At 39.9% G+C, this 25,293-nt stretch overlaps 1 protein-coding gene across 1 annotated transcript in view; it reads left to right on the top strand.

Moving 5' to 3' along the window:
- Nucleotides 1-25,293, top strand: part of pde4ba (phosphodiesterase 4B, cAMP-specific a) — a 142,561-nt gene that overhangs the window by 25,203 nt on the left and 92,065 nt on the right. The window contains exon 3 of the mRNA XM_026323697.2: nucleotides 1,247-1,485. Coding sequence (XP_026179482.1) covers nucleotides 1,247-1,485 — 239 coding nt within the window. The remainder of the gene's footprint in view (nucleotides 1-1,246; nucleotides 1,486-25,293) is intronic.

The following is a 25,293-nucleotide window of genomic DNA, read 5'->3' as shown; positions in this document are numbered from 1 at the left end:
CAAATGTGCTATATCTGGTACCACCAACATGCAAGCTGAGCCCAGTATTCTATGTGCTCATTGCCATTGTAACTGATTGGACAGAATCTGTATGGCTATGGTAAGCCCTGAGGGGAAATAATCAAGCACCCACATAGCTAAGCTAATTTTTGTCAGTAACTCATACTCTTAAAGTAACAATGAAGTGAGTTTGTAATGTTTCCATCACAACCATTTGCATTGCTTTATAGGTTTGGTAATGCACAGAAGCCATGAGTAGGCAGGGAAAGGCAGCTAGCCAAGAATAGCTTTTGTGGGACCCAGAGTGGGAGGTTGTATTTACTGGAAGGAGTACTAATGGAGACCCAGTAGGTATAGGGCTCCAAAAAGAATCAGTGCAAATTATATGATCAGTCATTTTTGTTCGGCACCGGAGCCAACTCTGAGCCAACTCGCTTAGTTGTCTCGCATGCAGGTGTGCACTGTTTTTGCGAATTTACAGAAATCATACCAACATGTTTCTGTCTCTCTTTGACTCATTTGCACTTGTCAAGATTTATCAAGCCCTTCAGACTTACATGTAAATTAGACCATGTGGCTGAGGAATAATCAGGGTTATTTATGCCCTGCAATCAGTTTGCTACAGACAGCACACACTAACAAGACAAATTAAGCCAGTAAATGAAGCGGAAGGAATGAAGCGATGATGAAACAAAAACTAATTCCTAGAATCATGTGAGATTCATGTAACATTGTACAGCAAACAACTCAGTGTTGTTTGTTTTTAAGCAGCTGTTGTTTTAACATCTACTGAAGTCATAATGACACTGTCATATTTCATCCTTGTGGAAAGTCACAGGCTTGATTAGTGATTATTTCTAATCACTTTCTAAAAGACATTTCACTGTTTTTTGAAACCATTTTTTTTAAATGGCCACAGTTAGTGAGAAAGAGCCATGAAGGTAGTGGCTAGTTAGTGTCAGTGAAGAGTTTGTATATTACCAGTTAAGTGGAAATTTGGATTTTTACACCAGTTTTAGGCAGAAATAAGCCTATGGCGCCCCTTAGTGGGCAGACAGGTCACAGTGATGGGAAAAAGCTGGGGATTAGGTAATTAAACAGGATTTACTTGGAAGTGAAAGGATGGATTATTTGGAGTTTTGTGCTTCCATTAAATCTACACTGACTGTGACTCTAGATGAATATAAACTTTGTCTGGCATGCCTTGAACTTGATCTCTCCCTCACTCTTTTCCTGCTGCTCTCAGGACAACAAAGAGCCTCCAGAATACTGCCTCAGTGAGTCTTTTACGTCTCCATCCTGCACACTGGGGGTCGACCTACGCCGTGGCCACCGCCGTTTCTCTGGCAACCTGCAGCTACCCCCGTTGTCATGGCGTCAGGGGGAAAGGTCGCGGACACCTGATGAGGAGATTATGGCCAGGCCAACGTCCCTGCCATTTGGAGCCCCTCCTAGGATAGATATTACTCCAGTTGAACCTGAACGGTGAGTGGACAGAAAAAAAGGGGAGACACATTTGGGTTCTAGTGCCCCCAAACATTGTTTCTCCACTTCTTTTTGGTTTATTGTAGTTTTTTGTTTTCTAGCACAGGAGGGTCATTTTCCGTGAAAGAAATCAAAGAAAAATCACTACTGACCTTACTGTCATTAGTTTAGCAAAAGTACTCAGCTTATTGCTGAGTACTTTTGCGTGGTGTACTGATACTGTGTGTGTGTGCGTGTGTGTGCTGACATGTATGAATAATTTAAAGAGCTGCAGGGTAGCGATTAAGAAATGTGATCGATAAAATGTGCCATTTATGACAAGCGACCTTTTTTTTCACCATTTCTTCAGTTTGATGAGGAAATTAAGGGCAACTGTCTAATTTAATTTTTAACTGTTAACTTCCTAATTCTCTCATGTTGCTTTATGTACGGTGGCCGACTAGGGCAAACGCGCTGCAAAAGAGAAACGCTGCAAAAGACGTTGTATGACACTTTTGATCAAGTAAACAAATCTAATAGAACATTGTTAGCACATGAGAACAATCATCAGAGGACGCTCATTCTGTTGCAATGCAACACCATAAGCTGCGTCATTACGCAGCCTCCAAAATGAGACGTGACTTATGTCACTACATGTGTCTCTCTCGCCTCTGTAAAAGTTCTTTGTTCATAGCACCCCTCAGTTCGGGATCCCCCTATTGGCCTGGCGCACTTCCGTTGTGTTTTCTCTTTTGCAGCGTTTCTCTCTTGTAGCGTTTCTCTTGCAGCGTTTCTCTCTTGCAGCGTTTCTCTTGCAGCGTTTCTCTTGCAGCGTTTCGCTTTTGCAGCGTTTTTCTCTTGCAGCGTTTTTCTCTTGCAGCGTTTCTCTCTTGTAGCGTTTCTCTCTTGCAGCGTTTCTCTCTTGCAGCGTTTCTCTCTTGTAGCGTTTCTCTTGCAGCGTTTCTCTCTTGCAGCGTTTCTCTCTTGCAGCGTTTTTCTCTTGCAGCGTTTTTCTCTTGCAGCGTTTCTCTCTTGTAGCGTTTCTCTGCAGCGTTTCTCTCTTGCAGCGTTTCTCTCTTGCAGCGTTTCTCTCTTGCAGCGTTTTTCTCTTGCAGCGTTTCTCTCTTGTAGCGTTTCTCTGCAGCGTTTCTCTCTTGCAGCGTTTTTCTCTTGCAGCGTTTCGCTTTTGCAGCGTTTTTCTCTTGCAGCGTTTTTCTCTTGCAGCGTTTCTCTCTTGTAGCGTTTCGCTTTTGCAGCGTTTTTCTCTTGCAGCGTTTTTCTCTTGCAGCGTTTCTCTCTTGTAGCGTTTCTCTCTTGCAGCGTTTCTCTCTTGCAGCGTTTCGCTTTTGCAGCGTTTTTCTCTTGCAGCGTTTTTCTCTTGCAGCGTTTCTCTCTTGTCGCGTTTCTCTCTTGCAGCGTTTCTCTCTTGCAGCGTTTCGCTTTTGCAGCGTTTTTCTCTTGCAGCGTTTCTCTCTTGCAGCGTTTCTCTCTTGCAGCGTTTCGCTTTTGCAGCGTTTTTCTCTTGCAGCGTTTCTCTCTTGTAGCGTTTCTCTCTTGTAGCGTTTCTCTTGTAGCGTTTCTCTCTTGCAGCGTTTCTCTCTTGTAGCGTTTCTCTTGTAGCGTTTCTCTCTTGCAGCGTTTCTCTCTTGTAGCGTTTCTCTCTTGCAGCGTTTCTCTCTTGTAGCGTTTCTCTTGCAGCGTTTCTCTCTTGTAGCGTTTCTCTCTTGCAGCGTTTCTCTCTTGTAGCGTTTCTCTCTTGCAGCGTTTCTCTTGCAGCGTTTCTCTCTTGCAGCGCGTTTGCCCTTGTCAGCCACTGTATTTATGGCCTCTTTTCACATCCCCCACAGCAGGGACATTGTCAACATTTTGGTTGTTTTAAGTTTATAAAATTCTATGTTCTGGCATCTGGAAGTCCATTACTTTTCCTGATGGTTTAGAGTTTTTCCATGGTTTGTTATACTTAGGTAGGTATTGGTATCGAAGTCAGAATTTTGGTATTGTGACAACACTGTTTTTTTTTTTTTTAATCTTTAATATTTCAAACCACATAACTCAAGAAGGAGCTCTTTAGGACAAGGTTAGCCTTCTGAATAAGCACACAGGTGTCTGGACTGGAGGCTCCACCTCACTGGGGTATCACACTGCTTAACCCACCTGGGAATGCTGGAGAGGCTCCAGCAGATCCCCATGACCCTAGTTAAGGAATAAGCAGGTCTAGATAATGGGTGGATGGATGAATGCTAGAAGAAGATGGATTTTATTTTGGTTTATGGAACAGACAATGGCTTTTCAAAGACACCAGAAGGATCACTGTTGGTTTCTTAGAGAAGAGATATGCCTGTATCTATCCAGATGCAGGGGCTGTAGGGTGGTGCCAGTGTGGGAATATTAGGTGCTACAGTCTGAACCATCGGTCCATCGGGTGCCTTCTCCGTTGTCATTGGTCAAAGCCAAGGTTTTGCCTTGTCACTGGCTCCATTTGTGATTTTCTGAAGTCTGAACCTTGTCACACAACTAAGGAAAGGCGAGTGTGCATTGTGGTGGTCTCAGGATTTTATGTCTGCTTTTCATTGATGATATTGTTTCCTCTGACTGTGACCTTAAGCCTATATTGGACTTGTAATTTCTTTATAGACATGATGACTATGAAGGATGTTTTTATACCTTTGAAGTCAGACCGGGTGGCAAAGGTTAATTAAATGCTGTTTGAACAAATGATAATTGGATACAGTGTGTTTTTACAGTAAACCATGGGTTATCTGAGTCCCACTGAGCCATGACTGGGCTTCAGAAATGTTCCTAGAATGCCTCTCCGCATCAGATCAATCTGCTGCATTCAGCTTGTTGAAGATCACACTGTCTTGTTTTATTATTTATGCACCATGCCTTCAATTGTGCACACACATACACATAGACACATTGTGCATGTATACAGTGTGTAGTTTCAGATAACACATGCACAAACACAAACAGCAAGTGGCCAGTTCTTGGCAGGCAGCCATTTGTCCAGCCGTGTCAAATTCAGATACGCTTTGACTAGCTTATCAGTGGTGATTGTCTCGGAAGTGGAGTATGGTGTGTGACGTTTGTAAAGATGGTGCCAGCTGAGGGACAAGTGAGCATAATTTATCAGCTGTTTCGTTCCTTTCAGTTACTGCAGATGTAAATGGGTCATTAGCAATATTAGTCTTCTTCACCCCTGATTGATGCTTCAGTTGAGCAAAGTGTGTTAATGTGTATTTGCTGTGCAGTAACTATCAGCATTATTGTAGGTACAGCAAAATGGTGCTGGACAAAGATATAGCCTGGTACAGAACATTTCTATGTTTCAATGTTTCTAGTCTGCTCAGAGACAGAGAAGGACCAGGATCTGCTCACATGCAAACAGCAAGCAGTGATGTTCATTTCTCCTATTGTATTTTTTGAATAAAGCCTAAAGAAAATCCCTATTTCACCAGAAAATTGCAAATATTTGACAAAAAAACAAGATAAAAATATTTTGTTCAGCATTCTTTGAATATCTTGTGAATAAGTTCATAAAAAACACTGTTCTAGCTCACTGTTTTTCAATCGAAGCTGTAGTTTTGATTGATAAATTGCATTCAAACCCTGAAATTAAAGAGGAAGTCCTGCTTGTTGACAAGTGACAGGATGTGTAACGAGCTGCAATTTCTATTTTTGCCACAAGAGTGCAGTGTGGTAAAAGTTGACCAGGTGGAAAAAGCAGAATCGATAAGTTGTTAAAATGTGTGGATCTGATGTTATGACCTTCCTGTTCACCTAATCCCAAACCACATTTTGATCTGATGTGTTTAGACATCAAAAGACCAAATGTGAGAATACATTTTGGAAAACAGTAGGGATCAGAGACTTGAAGGATGTATGCCAAACGATTGTTAAGGGGAACCGTAATAAGACACCATATGTCATTTTGCACACATACTGTTTTTTTAAAATTTTTTATTGTACCTGATGAAGACTCCCTTCTTTCTGTTAACAGTGAGCTTATTGGTGGCTGTTCAGACCACTCGGAAAACTGCAGACTTTATAGCAGGTGAGGTGTGTGTCACCCTGGTGATAGAGGCAGACATGTTCTCCCCAGTGTGCTTCTCCTTCCTTGTCCTCCTGTGTTTTAAAAGCCATCACAATATGTCCCCCTCAGGCATCTCAGCTGCTAAACATCAGGATTTATCAGAACCTTTCTGAAGCTCTATAGGTCTGATTACTCTGTTTCCCCATAAAGCTGCAAACCAGTAGGTAGAGGTGTGTGTGTGTGTGTGTGTGTGTGTGTGTAGATTGTGTTTTTACAGTTAATGTCTGTAAGTACCACATTTGATGTGTGTTTGGATGTGTTTGGAAGCAGAAAGTTGAGAAAACAATGTGTATTTATCAAAGTGTATCTTGTGCATGTATTGGACAGAGACACAGCTGAGCTCAATGAAAACCAGTGGGTGCACTGAGAGTACATGCACCCTAGTAATTTGAGATTTTGACTTGATGTAGTTGTAATTGCAAGGTAAACTTCATGCAGATTGTTCTAATGGGCAGAGGAGAGGTAATCAAAATCAACACAAAGATGGTTGGTAGTGCTCTAGACATTTTGGGGTTGTGACATGGCAAGCTGAGCACAAAGAACTGATATCAGACACTTTGTGCTATGTCACAGTAGCTTGTGTGTTTTGACGGCTGCTGACAGCCACCTGACAGCAAATATGCATAAATGTTAAGCGTCTGCACAAGAGAGAGAAACTAATTACTAGTCTGAACTTTTTTGTTTGATGTGATAAACAACCAGCTAAAATGCCATTTTGACGCCACTGTCAGTCTGTTTAAAAGGTCCCATTGTGTTCTTGGAATACAAATTTAGATGCATGGTTAAATGTTGCAACAGTCTCAGGCAAAAAAACTAGTTTCGCTTTGTTTTGGTCTTTCACCTTCGGAAGATGCTCTGCTTGCTGAACAGCTCCAGATGAGTGACGGCAACAGCAAAACTGGGGTTGCTAAATAATGGTGATTAGCTAAAGATACTCTGTGATGACCTAGTGATGGCTCGTCACAACTCTAATCTTTAGGGCTGCAAAGATCTGTTGTGTTCTCGATCATTTAATCCATTGGTTGTTTACAGTAAGTTCAGGGTCCTTGCAACATCTTCAGATCTTTTTTTTTTTTTTTCTTTTTTTTTTTGTCCAGCCAACAGTCCCAAGCTCCTTATTTATGTAGTTTACAGTGAGAACAGTAAAAATGAATAAATCATCATACTGGAAAAACTGCACCCAGAACATTTTTCTACAATTAATGAGGTCTCATGATTAATCATTGGAAGTTTACTAGACATGTTATTTCCTGCACCCACTGTGGATGCCTGTCCAAACTTGATTCAAAACTATATTTGGATGTGTGTGTGTTTTTTTTTTTTCACTCTAGGTCAAGACAACACGAGTCAGAATATGGTTTGTCTGCACTCAGTGTACTTTCTTTGTGCTTTGTGTTGTTGAGCACTGCCCTCTCCGCTGGTGTTCCAGGCAGTTTTTGTGTAGGTTTGAGTTCTCACACAGCCTGTGGGAATAAATTGAATCTCACTCAGTCAAGATTGTATTTGTGTAACTATGTTGTGTCAGCTCTTTAGGTCCAGTCATATGTAGCATGTAAGAAGTTTTTAAACCCTTGGACTTTTATGCTTTTAGGTTTTGGTTCAGTGTCAGAGGCAAATGAAATAATCTGCCTTATTTACCTTGGCTACACTTCTGGGTGTCTGTGTTACATGTCATGTTGTGAATTAAACCTGAGACTCAGAATAGTTTAGTCTGTTGACAGGAATGATTTTAATGGGATATCTGTCTCAATGCTACATTATACACAACCCAGGAAGAAATGTGTAGCAGACATCACTCATTCTGTTTTCTAGGATAGTACACAGAAGAAATACTAACAAGGTCACCTTCAAATCTTAATACATTTTTAAATTATTAAACCTTTCCCAGATTTCTCCACAAACCACCACTATCCCTGTTGCTATTATTCTCTGCCTTCTTTTTACTCTGTTCATCTTTCTTTTCTCTGAGCTTTTGTCCTTTGCTTATATTTGCATTGTTCAGCGCAGTCTAATTTGTGTGGCTCTTTTGAACTCCTTTCACTTGTCCTTGGCACTTAAGTATTTATCTACTTTATTTTCATGTATTTCTGTTTTTCGACAAACCTCTGTGAATAAATACAGGTCTGTTTGTCTGGGCTAAAATGCAAGTACTGTTTGATTTATCTGAGAGAGCATGGGTTGCTAGTAACAATTCGTCAAATATTTTATATGATTAATTATTTTAAAAGCTATTAATGAATAAAATAAAATATGAGGAAAATCGGGTCAGAAGGCTCACAGAGCCTTTAGTGTGGCTGTAGACTCTTTGTCTCGTTTATGATAAATGACGGAGCAGATTACTCAATAATCCAATGATTGTTAAATGCTTTTCCATCAGTGAAATAATTGATTAATTGACTAATCACAACTCATCATTGTCATCATAAAGTACCAGTGAAGAGCTGCCAGAGCTCCTTTTACGGTTGGGTGGAGGGACTATTGTTTGTCTCTGTGCTGTGAATGTGCACTGAGAGCTTCCATTCAGTCCCTCACAGGTGTAAAAACCAGAGTTTAGCACAGAATGAAAGAGTCTGGTCATTCAATTTCGACCTCATTAAATCTTTCATTTCTGTTAAAATGACTTGTTTCTATGCCTTTATGTATTTTTTTTTTTTTTTTTACCTTTTGTCCTACTCTTGTCAGTGCACATCGATAAAGAGCCAGCGACAGCATTTTTGTCTTACGGGTATTTTGGGTTCATTCATCTTCAGCAGCGGCCCTGGGTTGAAGAAGTAATGGCAGACAACTGGAGAAAAGGAGAATTAATTTTTTCCCTTTTCAAATCTTCGAAGTACATTTCAACCACTCTAGTGATGGTAGCGCCTGGTGGTCGGTTGCTGAGTCTGTTCACCATTTTGGTAAAATATATGTTGGATTGTTATGAAAGTCTGTACAGATGTGGATAAATCCTACTTTGGTGGTCCTTTAACTCTCTGCTTGACATTTTTGGCTTTTAGTGAAATTTCTTGACTATTTCACTGATTTTAGTCCAAATGGTGCTTAGAGGATGTATTTGAAACACATAGGTGACTTTTCTTTCATTGTCACCGGCGGGTTCTATTTTTCACATACCCTGTGAAGTACCTAACAAAATGGACTGACATGAAGGTTTGCAATTTCTTACTGATTCTACTCTTTCTGGTTATCATCTTGCTTTTCCTGTAGTTCACCTCAAACGCTTTTATGGTATTGAATGAAATGTCAATAGGACAGTATTGAACTGATTGCCATAACATTTTGGTGCCTCAAGCTGTGTTACTGTGGCTGGGCAGAGTTCTGAATACAAAAGGGAAGGTATGTCTGCAGCATATGTTTTTACAGCCAGCTCACCCACCAGTATTACATGCTGCTGGGGGCATTAATGATTAAGAAAACTACAGATCAGTTATTTTTAATTTTGCCTCCAGTGTTATGCTTAGTTTAGCCAGTTTGCTAGTAAAACTTTATTTGTATTAAGAGGCAGGGGTTTAGAGCCTATTGGTTGATTTTGAAACTGCAAATGATAGACGCTCTAGTCTGCTATGCTCTTGTGATGTCTTGTATTACTACATGTTTTTTATATATGAGCTTGGTAAGCTTGCAAAAGGATTTATTGGCAAGCTTTTAGTGAGAAAGCTCTCTGTGCTTCGATGGCTCAGAATCATCGGTGACTCACAACCAAAACAAATCACTCCAGCGAGCAGATGAGCAAGTGCTCACATTTCCAATACTCGTCACGCTGCCGTTCCAGCCTTTCTAACGTTCCTTTAGGTTTTTCTCCCTCATCTCCTTTTTGTCTCTACCTTCTGGGCATCACCAGCCTTTTCCCCTTTCTTTCTTTTGTCTTTTCCTTTCATCACTCAGAGTAGCCCTTTGTGTGTGTGGATATGTATCTGGAACAGCTGCATCAATCTTTTTTTCTCTACATACTACATGGTAATCTCATGGTTGGATTGTATCCTTAGGGAAAAGAGAGAGAGAGAGAGAAATGTATGCTAGACTGTAATGGAATGTACTGTGTGTAGTATATTAATATGTAGTTGTTTTCTAATTCAGAATAACTTTTATGTGCTGGCATTATGGTATGCACATTGTGTGTATTTGAGCCAGGTGACTGTGTAAGCCTCTTATCGCTGGTGCTGACAATAAGCTGTTTCATTTATTTTTCTTTCTACATTTTTTTTTTTCTTGGCCTGCACTCGCCAGGTGTCTGCCTTTAGTAAAGATCCCAACATCATCAGCAACGTTACCACATAACCTGGCTAAACATAAAATAAATAATGAATCTGACAACTTGTTACTGTGCCTGCCTGCTTGTCGTCATAACAGCCACCAGCCAATCCTTAACAGGGGAGGCGTGGCTTGCACTCACTGCGTGCTTGCTCTGAGCTCCTTGTGTATATTCTGAATGAAACAGCAAGTGAAGCATTTTCCCTGCGTGCCGGGCTGTGCACCACTGTCTGCTCTGACTGTGACTGAAGGGGGATTTTGACTTGAGGCTTGGCATAGTGATAATAACTGTGCCACACCAGGAGTGCCTTTAAAAGACCAGGGGGTTGTTTGCTGCGAGAGGAGGTCAGTCAAGCAGTGGTTGATGGAGGGAGAGTAAGACAGAGAGCAGTTTTCATCCCTTCTGAATCTTTCATAAAGGGGATCCTCCAACATCAAGCTGCCTGGATGGACTGAGAAAAAGAAGTGTGTTGAGGTGTGCGTTCAGCAGGCACCAACAGTGACAGTAGGACAGAGTGACGCAGAGAGACTGATCTGAACTGGGGTGTGCACTTTACAGACAGCAAGGCCATGATAGAAACGGTAGAAAGGCACTGTTGAGAAAAGGAATCATTCTGTCCGTTACCTGTGGGTAAAACGCCTCTAAGAGCCTCTGATCAGAAGACAAGCAGGAAAGCACAGTGCATAAGCCACAGAAAGCAGCAAAGAAGAGGGTACGACTGCTGCCTGGCTAAGCCCTAAAACCCAACAGGGAGAAGCGGGAAAGATATAAAGCACAGACTCAAAGAACCACAAACAAGAAAGAGACATGTGCGGGCTGGCTTTTTCCTAGGTGAATGTTTATGTTTCTGTTTTTCTGCGTGATTTGAAACTTCTGTGTCTGGAGAGACGAGAAGAAAAAAAAATCTGTTGTACATGACTGGTTGAAAGGACTGCAATTGGACAGAAAGTGGCAGAATTTGATAGAAGAACTAAAGTCTGCCATACAGGACTCTATACAGCCTGCAGGGATGTCATCCAACGAGCTGAGCGTTGAGATGGACTCGTGCATCCGGACGTTCAAGGAGCACATGCACCTGGAGCTCGAACCCCCCAAGATGCCAGGTGTGGTGGGAGGGAAGAGGGGTGCCACTTCCCCCAAACTGTCACCCAGAAGCTCCCCGCGCCTCTTCCGCAAACTGATGGTCAACAAGAGCATCCGACAGAGGCGACGCTTCACTGTGGCTCATACCTGGTAAGGCCTGTGGGGACAACACACATACAGATATGGGAATTTCTGGGAGGGGTTGGGAGAAAATGTGCAGCATGCGAGACATGTGGCAGAAGATTTGCATGATAAGGAGATGCAAACAGGAAATGAAGAAGACATAATGTGGTTCAGTAAGTAGGAGACAGAGGTACATAGCAAGGAAGAGTGAGTGGGTAAAGGAAAAACACGAGGGAGGAATAAGTGTGAGAGCTGAGCTAGTGAGACTGAGAGAAGAAAGACAGCCATTGAGTAAGAGAAAGGGCAGATATGAAGAAAAATACTATACATCAGAAAGTCAGATGATACCTGTAGAAAAAAGGAAGTTGATTATAAAAGAACTAAAACAATCTTTTGCTCCGAGTTGGTTTAATAATCACGATTAGCAGGGTCAAAAATGTATGTCTGGTGATGTTTTTCTCACTGGGTTTGAGTATTACATAATGAGATAAAATCACATTTAGCAGACTCCCTTGGCCTCCATTTTGATGTGGTGGATCTCTGCCCTGTACTTAGGTGAAATGTGTGTGTTTCTGTTCGTGTGGCTCAGCCTTTGCTTTGGATGGCTGCAGTGATGTGGAGGGAGCATTAGGTGCATTATGCAACCTGGTGGTTCTTAACCTTTTTGGTTCACAACCCCAATGAAGTAATGGATGGCTACAGAGCACAGCACAAGCTCAACATCACCATCATCATCATCATCATCACGCATACAACCTATTTAATCTGTTGTAAAAGCTATGTAGTACTTTTTAGAAACCCCATATTTCATTTCATTTGTAATGTTTTCCTAAGCTACTTTTTGCACTTTGCATTTTGTACCCCATCCCCCACCTACACCCTGACTCTACCTCTTCCTTTTACAGCAGATAGACATTGTACTAGATGTGATGGGAGGGCTTGCTATGTTATGCAATGTGTGGATTAGAGACGCGGAGTAGAGAGCTGCTTTGATTTGACTACAGAAGATTCAAGGTGACTCTTGTCCCTCATAAGGACAGTAGTTAGGGAAGCAGTGGCAGAAGGAAGAATTAGCACATCCCTATCAATGCATGCAGTACCACACCTCTCTAAAATGTGTTACATACATACGAATACAGTATATGTTAACGTGATAAAACAGAAAAATCTGTCTGATATGAATCTGCTCCTGTATGTTGTGTCTACAATGCTCTGCTATTTGTATGATGGGAAAAAAAAAGGAAAAAGATGTGTGTTTTCTTTGTGTGTACATATGTCATGTTTGTGCAGCCATAACTGTTTATATGTAAGACTGTCTGTAGATGGATTCTGACACTCTCCAAATGTGTGTGTGTACATATGGGTGTTTTTGATGCACATATTGGATTTGAAAATGTAATGGGTGTTAATTTTCTCTCTTCCCCTTCTATGTCTGGCTCCCTCTTCAGAATTGGGACTCATGTCTGCTCATCTCTTCTCGCTCTCATTGTATAGCCTATTTCTGTGCAGTGAGAGAGGTTTGTGGGGGTTGGGTGGGAACAGAGGGGGAAATGCAACAAAAACAAGAGAAAATGCTTCATTTAGAAATCACTAAAGATGTCAGTAGTGTCTTTTATCTTGTTTGACGTGATAAGTCTACAGTATGACTTGGTCCAGAGACATGACGACACCCATAACACAATGCAGTCATCAACCACCAGTCAAGCCCATTATCAGCTGTGCTCATGGTAAAGTGTCCTTGACTGAGTCTTTGACATATTTCTGCTCACTCATTGTAGTGCTGTAAGACTGACAGGTAAAAAGCTAAAAACAGGGAGGGATAAAAGAATAGGCACAATGAGAAAGAGCCCAAAGGGAAAAATCAAGAGTTCTCTGGAGGGGGAGGTGTACAATTTTAGGCCAGCAACAGAAAGGAAAATAATACTTCCCCAAAATATCCCCATCCCTTTTAGCTTTAAAAAACACCTTTCCTGGGAATCCTATTACTGGGTATTACTGGCCAAACACTCTGTCTCCGTACCTGCTGACAGACCTTGTGAAATGATGAATTACTGATATGTGTTTGCCAGGCATCACTGCTGCTGGATAAATGAAAAACAAAAAACAAAATCATTATGTAATCTGTTTTTATATATTCATCAGAATTTAGCACTGAATTAATTATCACTGATTATCATTAAATGTTTAAACAAATAATTACAGAAAAACTTGAACAACTTCAGTATATGGTCAAACCTGAAGGACATTGACTTTCTAAACATGTCTCTCCAATATTTTTAAGAATGTTGTCATTTTAAGAATGCAGCAAAGTAAAACAGTTTAATGCAACTTAATAAGAGTAATTGGTAGAGTACTCATTGATATTCTTAGTAAAACAATGTACTAAAATAAGGTGTGTTTAATTCTGCTCCCTGATCAGATGTGATGAGAAAAGCCTGGTGTCTCACGCAGTGTTATTAAAGCATCTACCCATGAAGTCTTACTTCCTACCTTTCTAAAATTCTTTTTACTTCTCTGTCATTCTTTGTCTGCTGAAGAGTATAGTCTAGTTTTAAATGGGTTCCAAAGTTTCATTTCCCAAAAGTTTTTCAAACTCTTGTGTAATTGATTTATAATTTTCATCCCTGCTATTACTCATGGTAGCGTTATTTGGCCCTGTTGTGGACTAGTGGCTGGTGAACTTCTGACCTGCTGGTGCTCAGACAAAGACTCTTCTGTTTGAGCTGTTCAGCTGTTTCCCTGTCTCTTACTCCATCTGTCTGTCTTTTACACTCTCTTTGCCTGTCTCTGTGTTTTCCCCAAAGTTTCACTCTTTGTCTGCTTCTTTGTATGACTTCCACACTGCCTGTCGTCTTTCTTCTCTGCTTTCTCATGTCTTTCCATGTCTGTCTTTGTTTCTTTTGTACACATCTCTCTGCCCCCCCCCCTCTGCCTTTTTCTCTTTTGCACTCCAAAGCAACACATGATGTAAATGTTTGATGGAAGGTTCAGGCTCTTTCTCACTCACACAAAAAGTGCACTAAGGAGAAAGAGGGAGATTTGAGGTATGTAAGAAACTGACATGAGAATAGAATAAAGAGGCAGAGAAAATGAGATCTCAGAAAGGAAAAGACCCTGTTTGCTAGGCAAACATTTTAATGTTGGATAAACTTATAAATTAATGCGTATGTACTGTATGTAACACCTAACTAAATCATCACTCCTACATATTTGTGAAATAACACTTAAAGCTACTTTATTTACAGCTAGAATAGGAAAGTGCTCATATTTATTATGTTGAACTCATCTGTGGTGACATTCATCAGATGCTTTCAGGGGGACAAAGAGGCTGAAGGGAAGGAAATGCACATGTGCATATACATGGAGACAGATAAGCAGAAAAAAAGGACCTAATTTATTGCAGTGGAGTCAGCCCTGGTGAATACAAATAGAGGTCTCTCTATACACAAGGTTAGTTACCTTAGCTTTAAAGTTAAACCTAAATATTCATCCGGTTGCACTATTCCATCCAGCACTCTGTCTGCTATTGATTTCTTTCTCCACTCGACTCTGAGTCACCCAAAATCATCTTTATATAAACGTCAGGGAAGGCTTGACATGATTATTATTACTGCTGCAGCCCGTGACTTTATGCAAGTTGCTCACTTGAGTAAGAGAGAGAGAGAAGGAGAGACAAAAGAGAAATCCTTTCATTAGACAGCAAATAGCCTAAACAACTATTAAAACAGATTAACAGATGTGGCGTGTGTGTGTGTGTGTGTGTGTGTGTGTGTGTGTGTGTGTGTGTGTGTGTGTGTGTGTGTGTGTGTGTGTGTGTGTGTGTGTGTGTGTGTGTGTGTGTGAGGGTGTGTGTGTGTGTGTGTGTGTGTGTGTGTGTGTGTGAGAGAGAGAGAGAGAGAGAATTATATAATGTCCACAACTTGGCCACTGGGTCACTTTTGCCACTAACTTTTTTTGTGGCCAAAAATAGGTGTAGTATAAAGAAATTTGAAAGCAATTTGTTGTTTTCTGTGGTGGCATGGCAGTATTATTGTGTGGATGTTTTACACACACATTTAAAATGCTGGTCTCAAGTTTGAAAAAGAATCCGAGTCACATGAAAGCCATGAAGGCAATTCTACTTCAGTAGGTCAGACCTAGTAACGTTTCCCTTTTACTTTAAACATCACGGCACATGTCTGAATTGAATGCTGCAGGGCATTGTGCTTCATTCTGCTCATTCTCATGTCTGAATAAAACCCCAAGAAACATCACATAAAGGGCATCAATGTCTGAGTGAGAAAAAGCCATCACTTTAACGGGAAATCAACAATGTAGCACTGGCAATCCTGTTTTTGTGTTGACTCAAGACAAATACTTATAGGATTTGTTTGCTGACTGTAGTAGAACATAGAGTGTATAAATATGCCAGATAAGTCCTCTAGATATTGTATGTTTTCCCTGCTCCAACCTTAAATGAGCTATTTTCCTGAGTTTCTTTTGATTGTCTCTCAAGAAACCCAGTTAGGGTAACTGAAATATGCATGTAAGTGAACATGGGAAGGTCTTTTTGCAGGCGTCATAGGTCCCAGTCTGTCTGAATGTGGTACAGCTTTTTAATGTCACCTGCATTTGTCCTGCCCCTAAAGGTTCTGATTGGCTTGCTTGTTTCCCCAACCACGACACAGCCATTCACACGAGCAGCATCAGCATCACCATTTTGAGTCACTGACAAATTTGGTGATGTGGGCGGTGATTCAGAGGTCTGGAACCAGGCTACCTCTTTCCCTCTCCTCCTCCTCTTCTTTCGTTCACACTGCTTGACTTGGTTCAGCCCTCCATCTCCCTTTTCTGTTTCCCTGTACGGAACCAGCCAAGCAGAAACTCTATTACGAATGGATGAAGGAGTAGGATGTCTCAGGGTTGTGTGTGCATGTGTGTGTGTGCGTGCTTCCATGCATGTTACCATATCTGAATGTGATCATCCTTACTAGGATTAAAATTCAAGAGTTGAAATCTTGTTGCAAGTTACAGGTGATGATTCTTTTTACACTGTGACAGTGCATAACACACGACTTATTAAATTCTCAGATTGCTCATGTTCACTTCACACCCGCACAGTATATTTGGTCCCGGCTGTAGGTTTACATCTACATCCATTTTTAATAAAGCTAATTAAGGAATTAATTAATTTGACATTAAGCCAGAAATATTAACACGTTGATGTGATATGTTACCCTCTTCGTGGATTGATCTGCTCAAGTATTAGTTAAATGTGTGCATGTGTTAAAGGACTGTTGGAAAAGTAAGCCCTGGTTTCTTCTGGGTGTCCTGGTGCTGGTTCCTTTAAGCCACAGTAAGGAGCATACTGTAGATGTGCTGTGCTCCACTCTAGTCAGTTTGAATTCAAATGATGAAGTGTATTATTATTCATACCACAATTCCCCCTTTTGTACTCTACTGTATATGGTCTACCAAACCTGTAATGCATTTAATTTTTTCCCCCTTGTCTATTCTGATCATGATGAAGACATGATATAGTTTTTTTTTCCTCTTTTGTCCAATGTTAAAGGCTAAAGAGTAAACAGACATTTTGCAAATTAACATTTTCATTTTCAGTGAAAGAAACTCTAAGCACTTTTTCTTTTCAATCTGAATAAGATTTTTATCAACAATACACAGTTAGAGTGAGCACTGCATTTATGCTGTCATGTAAAAGACTTGGATTTACTAATGTGGAGCCAAGCAGCATCACAATAAAGCCAACATTTATTTACTACTGAGATACTGAAAAGTCATATTGTACTGCAGAGTTTGGTGTTGACTCAGCAACTTTTTCATCTAAGTTATCTAATTAATCATAATCTACAATATCATGTCACATAAGTTTAAGATGCCATTAGAATACGTGAATAAAGAATCAGATTTTGCATACTTTTTGTACAAATGCATGAATGCTGCATCATTTGAGAATAGCTAGTGGATGTTTTTGGCTTTGTTTTATTTCACATGATTCTATACATGTATCTACATTTCTTAGCTGTGTGAATCAGCATTGTCTGCCAATGTAGTGCTGTCCTAGCGTCTCTGGAAAGCATGTGACCTTTAGTGCTAGCTTTCAGGAAACATTGGAAAACCCATCTGTCTTCATTATATTGAATGTTCATCCCCTCCTCCTCCTGCCCATCTTTCTACAACCCTCAGCCTTATCCCTCTCTCGCCATCTAGCCTGCAATAATGATGTGACATTTGTAATGAAATTTCGGATGCTGCAGAGGCCACATCTCTCCTTTTGATATAGCTTAAACATATTATGTTGCCAAAATCCATTTTACTGGATTGGAAAATTCAAGGTCTTTTAAATTTTTGTCAGTTTTTTCCTTCTATTTAGTTAGGGCACTTGTAATGTTTACAACAATTGATTTCTCTTTCACAGAGACACATACCATTCCCTGTTAGGAGACAGGAAGAGGAACCAAGAGAAGCTGCAGGAGGAGAGAATGAATGCAGTTCAGTTCAGAGATAGAGAATGGGGTTATGTGTGGAAGGGCCAAGCATTTATTTATACTGTGGGCAGCTGCAGTGAATTTTGTCATTATCGTATTACTAACTGTATGATTGAGCAAGCTTGAGTGTATTTTCAACATGCACATACTTCTTGGTCTGTGTGCATACCTTCATCCTCCGTAGAGAAAATACAGCTGTGTCATTGACCTATTAGTTATGACTGTGCGTGTGTGTGTGTAAGAGCGAGAAGTACCAGCTGTATATTCTATCAGCCCTTCATAAGTGCATGGGCATTCATTAATAACAAGAGCTCTAAAGCACCATTTCTATAAGCTGAAGTAAGCAGAATGCAACGGTACAATTTCCTCTGCTTTCCCCCCTCCTGTCTGCCCTAAGAAAGAAGTAGTGATTATTCTCCACTTGATTGCTGTCTGCCACACCGCCTGAAAGGAACTCTGGTGCCATCCTATTTTACTTTAGCTCGTAACAATTGCAGCACTGCAGAAGCTAAGGAGAGGTGCATTTATCTTATCCTAGGAATGCAGACTACCTGCACTGGAGAACTGGAGATGTCATAGTAGAAGTTTTCAGCTGCGAATTAGACACAGAAAATTAATTTTAATTTGTGCTACCACACAAAGTACTTCTGCCTTTGAATATGAGGAGCTCTGACAAGGTGAATACTGACATTTATGTTCTATTTAAATATAATCACTCATTCAATAAAACCCCTCTTTGTGCGTTCTGATAATAAAAAACATAACTATAGCAATAAACAGATATAATAAAATGATCCCTTTCCAATTACCAAAAAGTGAAATAGGTTACCTAGGTATAAAAATGAAGCTGAAAGAAACTTGTGTTTATCATTGAGCTTAATTTGTAGATTAAATTGTATTTTATTTATACAATTGTCATGAGTAGATGTTCAGGTGTTTTTGGCCAAGAATGTTTTTGTTGAAAGCCTATCCATGAAGATTTAACCTCTATTGCAGTTATGAAGAATCAGTTTGTTGCTTGACTGTGTTTACCATAGCGACTCAAAAACAGAGATGGAGGAAAAAGCAAAAGGTTGGATTTTAGTGAAAATTCTTAGAAATATCAATATTGTTTGAAAATCTGAATATGAAAGCTGCCATAGGTAAATACATTTCTTACTGAAATATTTTTAGCCAAGATCAACTATTAGGAGTCCTTACTGTAATTTTATTTTACTTTTCAATGACAATGAAAAACTCATTCATACTGTAATTATGAGTGCAATCACCTGATTTAAAAGAAAAAGATGATTACTTGTTCGATTATCCATGACACTGTTAGTAATGTGATTTGAACATAAGATTATTCAGTAAAATTTCTGTTGACACTCCATCTGAATCACCATCTTCTGATACAATAAGATTCTCTGTGCTTCTACTGAATAAACAAGAGCTTGGCAGCACGATCACACATTGTCACATTTTAATCATCAATGTCATCGTCTTTATCTACCTATCTCTTTTTTTCCCCCTTTGCTGTGAGTATTGTCATGTTGTCACTGTTTGTTCCATACCTTCTTCATGCATATCAGTGCAGAGTGAAAGTGTGTATGTGCAGTATGTTACATATGTGCCTAAGATTTGTATGTGCGTATGTCTGTTTGTCCACGTCCCCTGTCTCCTTGACTCATTGTCACTACAGGCCTATGGGGAAACTACCACCCACACACTTTCCATGTGTGTGTATGTATGCACGCATGCTGATGTGAATAAAATTGCACTTGTATTGAGGCTGAATGGTTTAGTGTTAGTTTGTGCTCAGGGATGAAAGGATTTGTGTGTGTTGTTTGTTTGTGTGAGAGAGCAAACAAGGATTATATGGAGGGAAAAGAGGAAATAATGAATATATTTGACTTGATTTTAGCTGAAAGTGAGACGGCTTTTGCTCAGTTTACTTACAATACCTGTGTAAGTCACACATTACTTTCATGAAATGCCCTTGTCTTTTGTTGGCACTGTGGGTTTTTGATTCACGCCATTAGCAGCGGTTCCGTTGTACTGTATGTAGCTGTACTGTAATCAACAAAGTCATTTTCTCTACTGATATTTTTGTATGTTTGAAAGGCATGAAGTTTAAACTGCTGTGTGCTGTCTCCAGGAAAGAATCAGGTGCTCACTCTCTAAAGTCCTGATACTAACAAAAGCTTTCACCTTCTCTCGCCTACTCGCCTTTTATGTTACCAAACTATTTGCCTCCCACCTCAGTGAAATCAGCTACAGTGGTAAATAGTGTTACAAATGCATTTGCTTTAAGCAGTAAACGTGGTGAGTGAATGAATCACATTTTTCTACCACTGTAACTGTATGCACTTATAGCTTAGATTGGCCACTGCACCAACCCTGTTTATTTAACTCACCTCAGCTGCTGCTGATGATAACCTTCGTACAGAGTCAGTCTTCCTCGTTCAGACTCAGCAGGTTAATTCCAATGAGCACAGAATCGATCACTGCGATATCCACGCTTGTTTTTTTCTGGCCAAACTTTCTCTTATGTCATGTAAACAAAGGCCTCATGAGATCAAGGCAGTTGTAGGTTTTTCAGCTGGCACAGACATTTGTCTACACTGACTATGTGACCTGAGGATGTGATGGGAAATTTACGTGCAGTACATTTACATGTAGTTCCTAGCAGGTACTGCTACATCTATAGGAATACACTGTACAATAGACAGACAGGCACTTTGTTGGTAAACATAGTGGAGCATTAGTAGCTAAAAAAGCCAAGTAGTTCCCTCAAAGGTTGGTGGAGACCAAATCAGAGCAAAATAACAGTGACTGCTGGAGGTGAACACGACGAGTCCTAATGAAGGTGCAGCCTTGTACTTATCATGATTTAAGTCATCCTGGTTTATAACTGGAATATTGTGCACTCATAACCAAGACCTTTTCCGTTCCTACATAAATCTATCTGAAAACAGTTTCAGCCCTGAGCCAAAATGTTTTGCAGTGGAACTTTCCACAATTTGTTTTTTTTCTCCCAACTTCCCACATGATCCTCAAGCTTCCTGCTAGAGTGAAATTCTCCTTGAAAGCTATTTTCACAAACTCTTGGAACTACTATGGCTCTGAAGTCTAATTTTAGGATATAGCCATTGAGTCAATGTTATACAACTAACCATCTTTTGGTCTTGCACTACTTGTTTGCTGTTTGCACCCAGTCAGTCTTGTCAGACGACCACAAACAAGATGCATGAATGCTGCATCATTTGAGATAGCTAGTGGATGTCTGCCCATTCATCTCTTTGCCCCATCTGCAGGGGTCTGGTGTTTGTAAGTTCATGATCTCATAGCTTCCAAAATATAATAAGTAGTATTTGTATCAATTTGTGAACAATAGTCTGAAAATCTTGGTCAAATGGGTTTGTCTTTTTCTCTATCTGTGTTTGTGTCTGTGAGAGTTAAACAACAGAGACCTAAGGGTCACAGAGTGCCGTGTGGCCAGTGTTTATCCATGCTGTGATGTTGGCAGTGGAATATTGGCATCCTGTTCACATCCAGAAGTCACCCTTTCTGTTTTTCGCTCTCTCTGGTCTTCATGTGCACACATTGTGCACCCACCGACTGAATGAGATCACTCTGCAGTTAGTCTCAAATTTGCAAGTGTCCTACTTCAAATTGTCCCATCCTAAGGTTTGTGTCCCTATGGGCAACTGTTTGTTGATATTTATGTGTAGAAATAAAGACTGGGAAACGCTGTAGCCTCTGAATGTCGATAATATAACTCCTCATTTTCTTTCAGCATCCAAGGACCAAAGACCTTCATTAAAATGCTCTTACTGAGAACAAGTATGCCACTTTACAGGGGTTCACCACATAGACGTAATGGTAGTGGAATTTTCAGTCATACAATAATATTTCTTTATAGGCTCTGAGAGGTTTAAATAAGCATGAAAAGATACCATTTATACCACATCTGCTCTTTATGTCCTTTATAAATGCCTGGATTTTGTATTTAATGCTGTTTTCCACCTGCCATCTCTCCTCGCTCCCTCTCTCTGTCACATCTGTTCCTTAATTAAGACTCAGTTTGCCTTCAGTCCATTTCTGTTCGTTATCCCTGCTCTCCAGCAGTGCTTGTTTAGTTAGTGTCACATTGATTTATACACACACAAACTGTGAGGTCTTTTCATATATTGGTCTGATCTCCTTAATGACCTTTGAGCCCAACACCCAGTACGTGAGTTGATAGAATGGGTTTTTGTATTTAAACTGAAGCTGATGGCACCCTCTAGATCACCTCTATTGGCACTTACAGATTTCTTTTCTGTGTGTTGCATGTAGTAAGAGATGAAACAAAGAACAACCATGTTATGCTGTCTGCTTTTTACTAATTGCCTACTATCATTGAAACTGTTGTGCAATTTGTTGTTGAAAACTGAAGAGTTTAATACTTTTTTTTTTTTATCTGAACAATGTCCAAATGTTTGATGGAAATACCTTTTTGTTTGTCAGAGTATAGTTAGATAGATTTCAGTTATAAAAGCAGCATGTCATCAATTTATTTAGTAACATTTTACAATTCTATATCCCGCCAGCCTTTTGCAGCCGTTTCTCTGAGGTCCCTCCTAATCACAGTAATAGCTGCAACGTGTTTAACGTTTTGGTTCTTTATAGTTATTTACTCCCATGACATTAAGTCAGCAATATTAACTGTTTATAGATGACCTAACATCATCCATAATGAGCCCATTCGGTTTTTCTTGCTTGAGTGTAGATTCATTTATCTCTTAGCTTAATTTTTAGGCCACTAAAAGAAACTTGGCAAGCTCCATGGGTAATATTGGAGTTACTAATAATAACAGCATGATGCATGGCAATAATTCACACATTTTACAGATCTGGTTCATTGTAAATGCAACCAAGGGAGACACAAAGATGAATAATGATTCAGTGCTTTAGGAACTAGTTGAGTCTTGCAGAGTAAAATTTAAAAAAAGCTCTCAGATTAAAATATACAGCAAATGTTTAAAACTGGATTAAAAGAAGTGTTGCACTAGGGATAGAGATGGTGGTTGTTGATTGAAGGAAGGATTGCTATAATATTGGGTACAGATATTCATATGACCCATTGGATGAATCTTAATGACTTTCGAGTTACCAAGACTTTTCCCTGTTGCCACCACTAGGGTGAGATTTGTGGTTCTGAGTGAAATATTTATAGAGATCAGAAGAACGCTAGAGGAAGATTAAATATTTGACCATCAGTGAGATGTATTCCAAGGCAGCTGTTTACACATTTGCTACAACTTTACTTTACTTTGCAAAGTGATCATAATAGGACTCAGAACTGTCACATAGTTTTGAGTTACTCTTCCCCCAATTGGTCAGAAATAGAATAATACTATTAACAAACTGAGGGACTTTAACTCAGAAATTAAAAAGTATGGCTAAATCGCACAGCAGGTTCTACTAAAACAAAACTGTAATGAAGTATCAACCTACTGACCAGATATTTCTTACACTGGATCTTTAGACCGAGCAGACCAGCCAAGGGCCGCTCAGTAAGGTCTTTCTACTGTAGCCCTCAGCCTCGATGAACATATCAAACCTCTGTGGCATGTGGGAGAGACTTCATGTAGGAAAACTTTCCTGGGCTGTGGTGGAAACATATACATAAACACATAGTCATACACATGGATAAACATACTACTATAGAGGTATACTGTACATAGACACACACACACAAAGTATACAGAGATTGATGTTAGGGTGGGAAATGTATAGATTAGGAAAATATATCTGGAACTTCACAGAGAAGTTAATGAGGAACATATTCCAAGGAAGCAGTGAATTATGCACACACACACACCACCATTGTTTTAATTGGTATGACAAGTGGCTGGCTAGAATAATATTTCATAACATGTGGCCTAGATCCAACAGTTTTTCTTCTCCACATCTTCTCTAATCTTTCTCTCTTCTGTGCCATCCGTACTCTTTTCTGATTCTTCACATCACTCAAGGTGAACATATCAAGGCTTTATATGCCATGGTAAGTTGACAAATCTGTATTAACCCACAGGCCCCTTTGAATGCAGTGGGCAAATATCACCTTTATATACTGTCACTGTATCATTTCAGAATTCCTTGTGATTACATCAACAAAGTTGTTCCTGGAAAATGCATGAATGAATTTGTGTTATATAGGTATATTTAACATAAACCTAATGTTAAATGTCATAGTTTAAAACTTTGGCATCGTGATACATTAGTTACCACTGATGACCTGTTTAACTGTTGTTCTTAAAGCTTTATCAAATAACCAGCAAAGTAACCTTCTCTGTAAGTTACAAAGGCTTTTGCTAAGCTCCCAGTTGCATTATTGTGTGTTTTCTGCTGCGCTGGTGTCTGATTATACTGTGGGCTGAATCAAAATATTCTCCTAAAGACCGTTTGCACAAGCCTTTGCAGTAATCTCATTTTTCACTATGTTTTTCTCTCTCTATCTCTTTCTCCTGCCTTTGTTTAGATCCTTATTAGCTCATTGATTGTGAGGCTTCTAGGAGTCCTCCCACTCTCATATCTAACCTTTCAGATTATACCAGGAGGCACTTAGCTCCGAGCCAATGAGCCTGGCAGTTGAAGGTCGATCGTACAGAGCCACAGTGGAGCCATGAACCACTGATCAGACTACAGAGCAGAAGAGAAATAAATGCAAACCCTCTCACATATACACACTAAACACATGAACGTTTCTCAGTAAAACAAGGATTTAAACACTCATTTGAAATCCATCGAGAACAAATTAAGTTTCCTCACCATATTGATGTCTTTTAAACGTCTTATCGGCGCTCTGGCGACAGGAGTCTGCACAACCTGGAGTCAAAGTAGAATATTAAATATTGCATCTTCTTTTCATCTTGGGTGGTCTGGATCGAGCCTCCAACAAACTTTGTATGGCTCATTCTAATTCAGTCTCTTGTGGCGAGAATGAAAAGCTCTCATCCTTTACAGCTTCACTGTGAACAGAACAGTTTAAAGACGAGCAATATTGTTGTGGCTCCAAATATGCAACAATTGTTAGGCCTCACAAAACATTTGAAATGTCTGTGTTAACACCATGTAGAAGAAAAATGTTTTTATTCATCTCAAATGAAGCATGAAGAAGTCTGAGCTCCATTAAAGTGTCAGAATCACACCAAGCAACAGAATAACATCAAACTTTCATTTTTAACCTTGTGTGTGGACATGTTTTATTACAATGCAAAATCCACAAGCTTTGTATTGTATCTGTTGTGTTTTCTGCTCTCAGTCACTATGGAAAACCCTCTGAATCCCTAAATCTGATGCTCAGTGTTGTCTCAAGGTTGGCAGTGAAGTGGCAAAACAACAGATCAATAGATTAGGGGCCGCAGGAGTATTGAAGGTTAGCTTGACATGTTTTGTTTCTCAAAGTACAGCAATGTCACTTTTCATTTTGTCATATTCTCTTTCTCACTGTAACGTCTTTTCTTTTTCATCAGCACTTCAGACTGTTCTGAAGCCTTTTGACATAACTCACTGGCAAAAAAAAAAAAAAGCGCCAGTCATAAGGAAATCGTGGCATGTCCTGCTCAGTGCGTGGGTGTGTGTGTACCCGTAATTCAAAGATGATAATGTCGAAAGCTGTCAGTTTTATCAATATTCTGTTTTTCACTCCCAAGTTGTGCTGACTCCTGCTGCCAGAGTGCTGGTGAATAAATATGTGCACATCACTGGATTACATCGCCGCATTGTGGCTCCTTTAACTTTGCTGTTACTTTAAGGCATTTTTTACT

This window comes from Mastacembelus armatus, chromosome 4 (genome assembly GCF_900324485.2).
Source record: "Mastacembelus armatus chromosome 4, fMasArm1.2, whole genome shotgun sequence".
In the NCBI taxonomy this organism is placed as follows: domain Eukaryota; kingdom Metazoa; phylum Chordata; class Actinopteri; order Synbranchiformes; family Mastacembelidae; genus Mastacembelus; species Mastacembelus armatus.
Note: the sequence above shows the minus strand (reverse complement) of the source record. Positions and strands in the feature narration are given on the sequence as shown.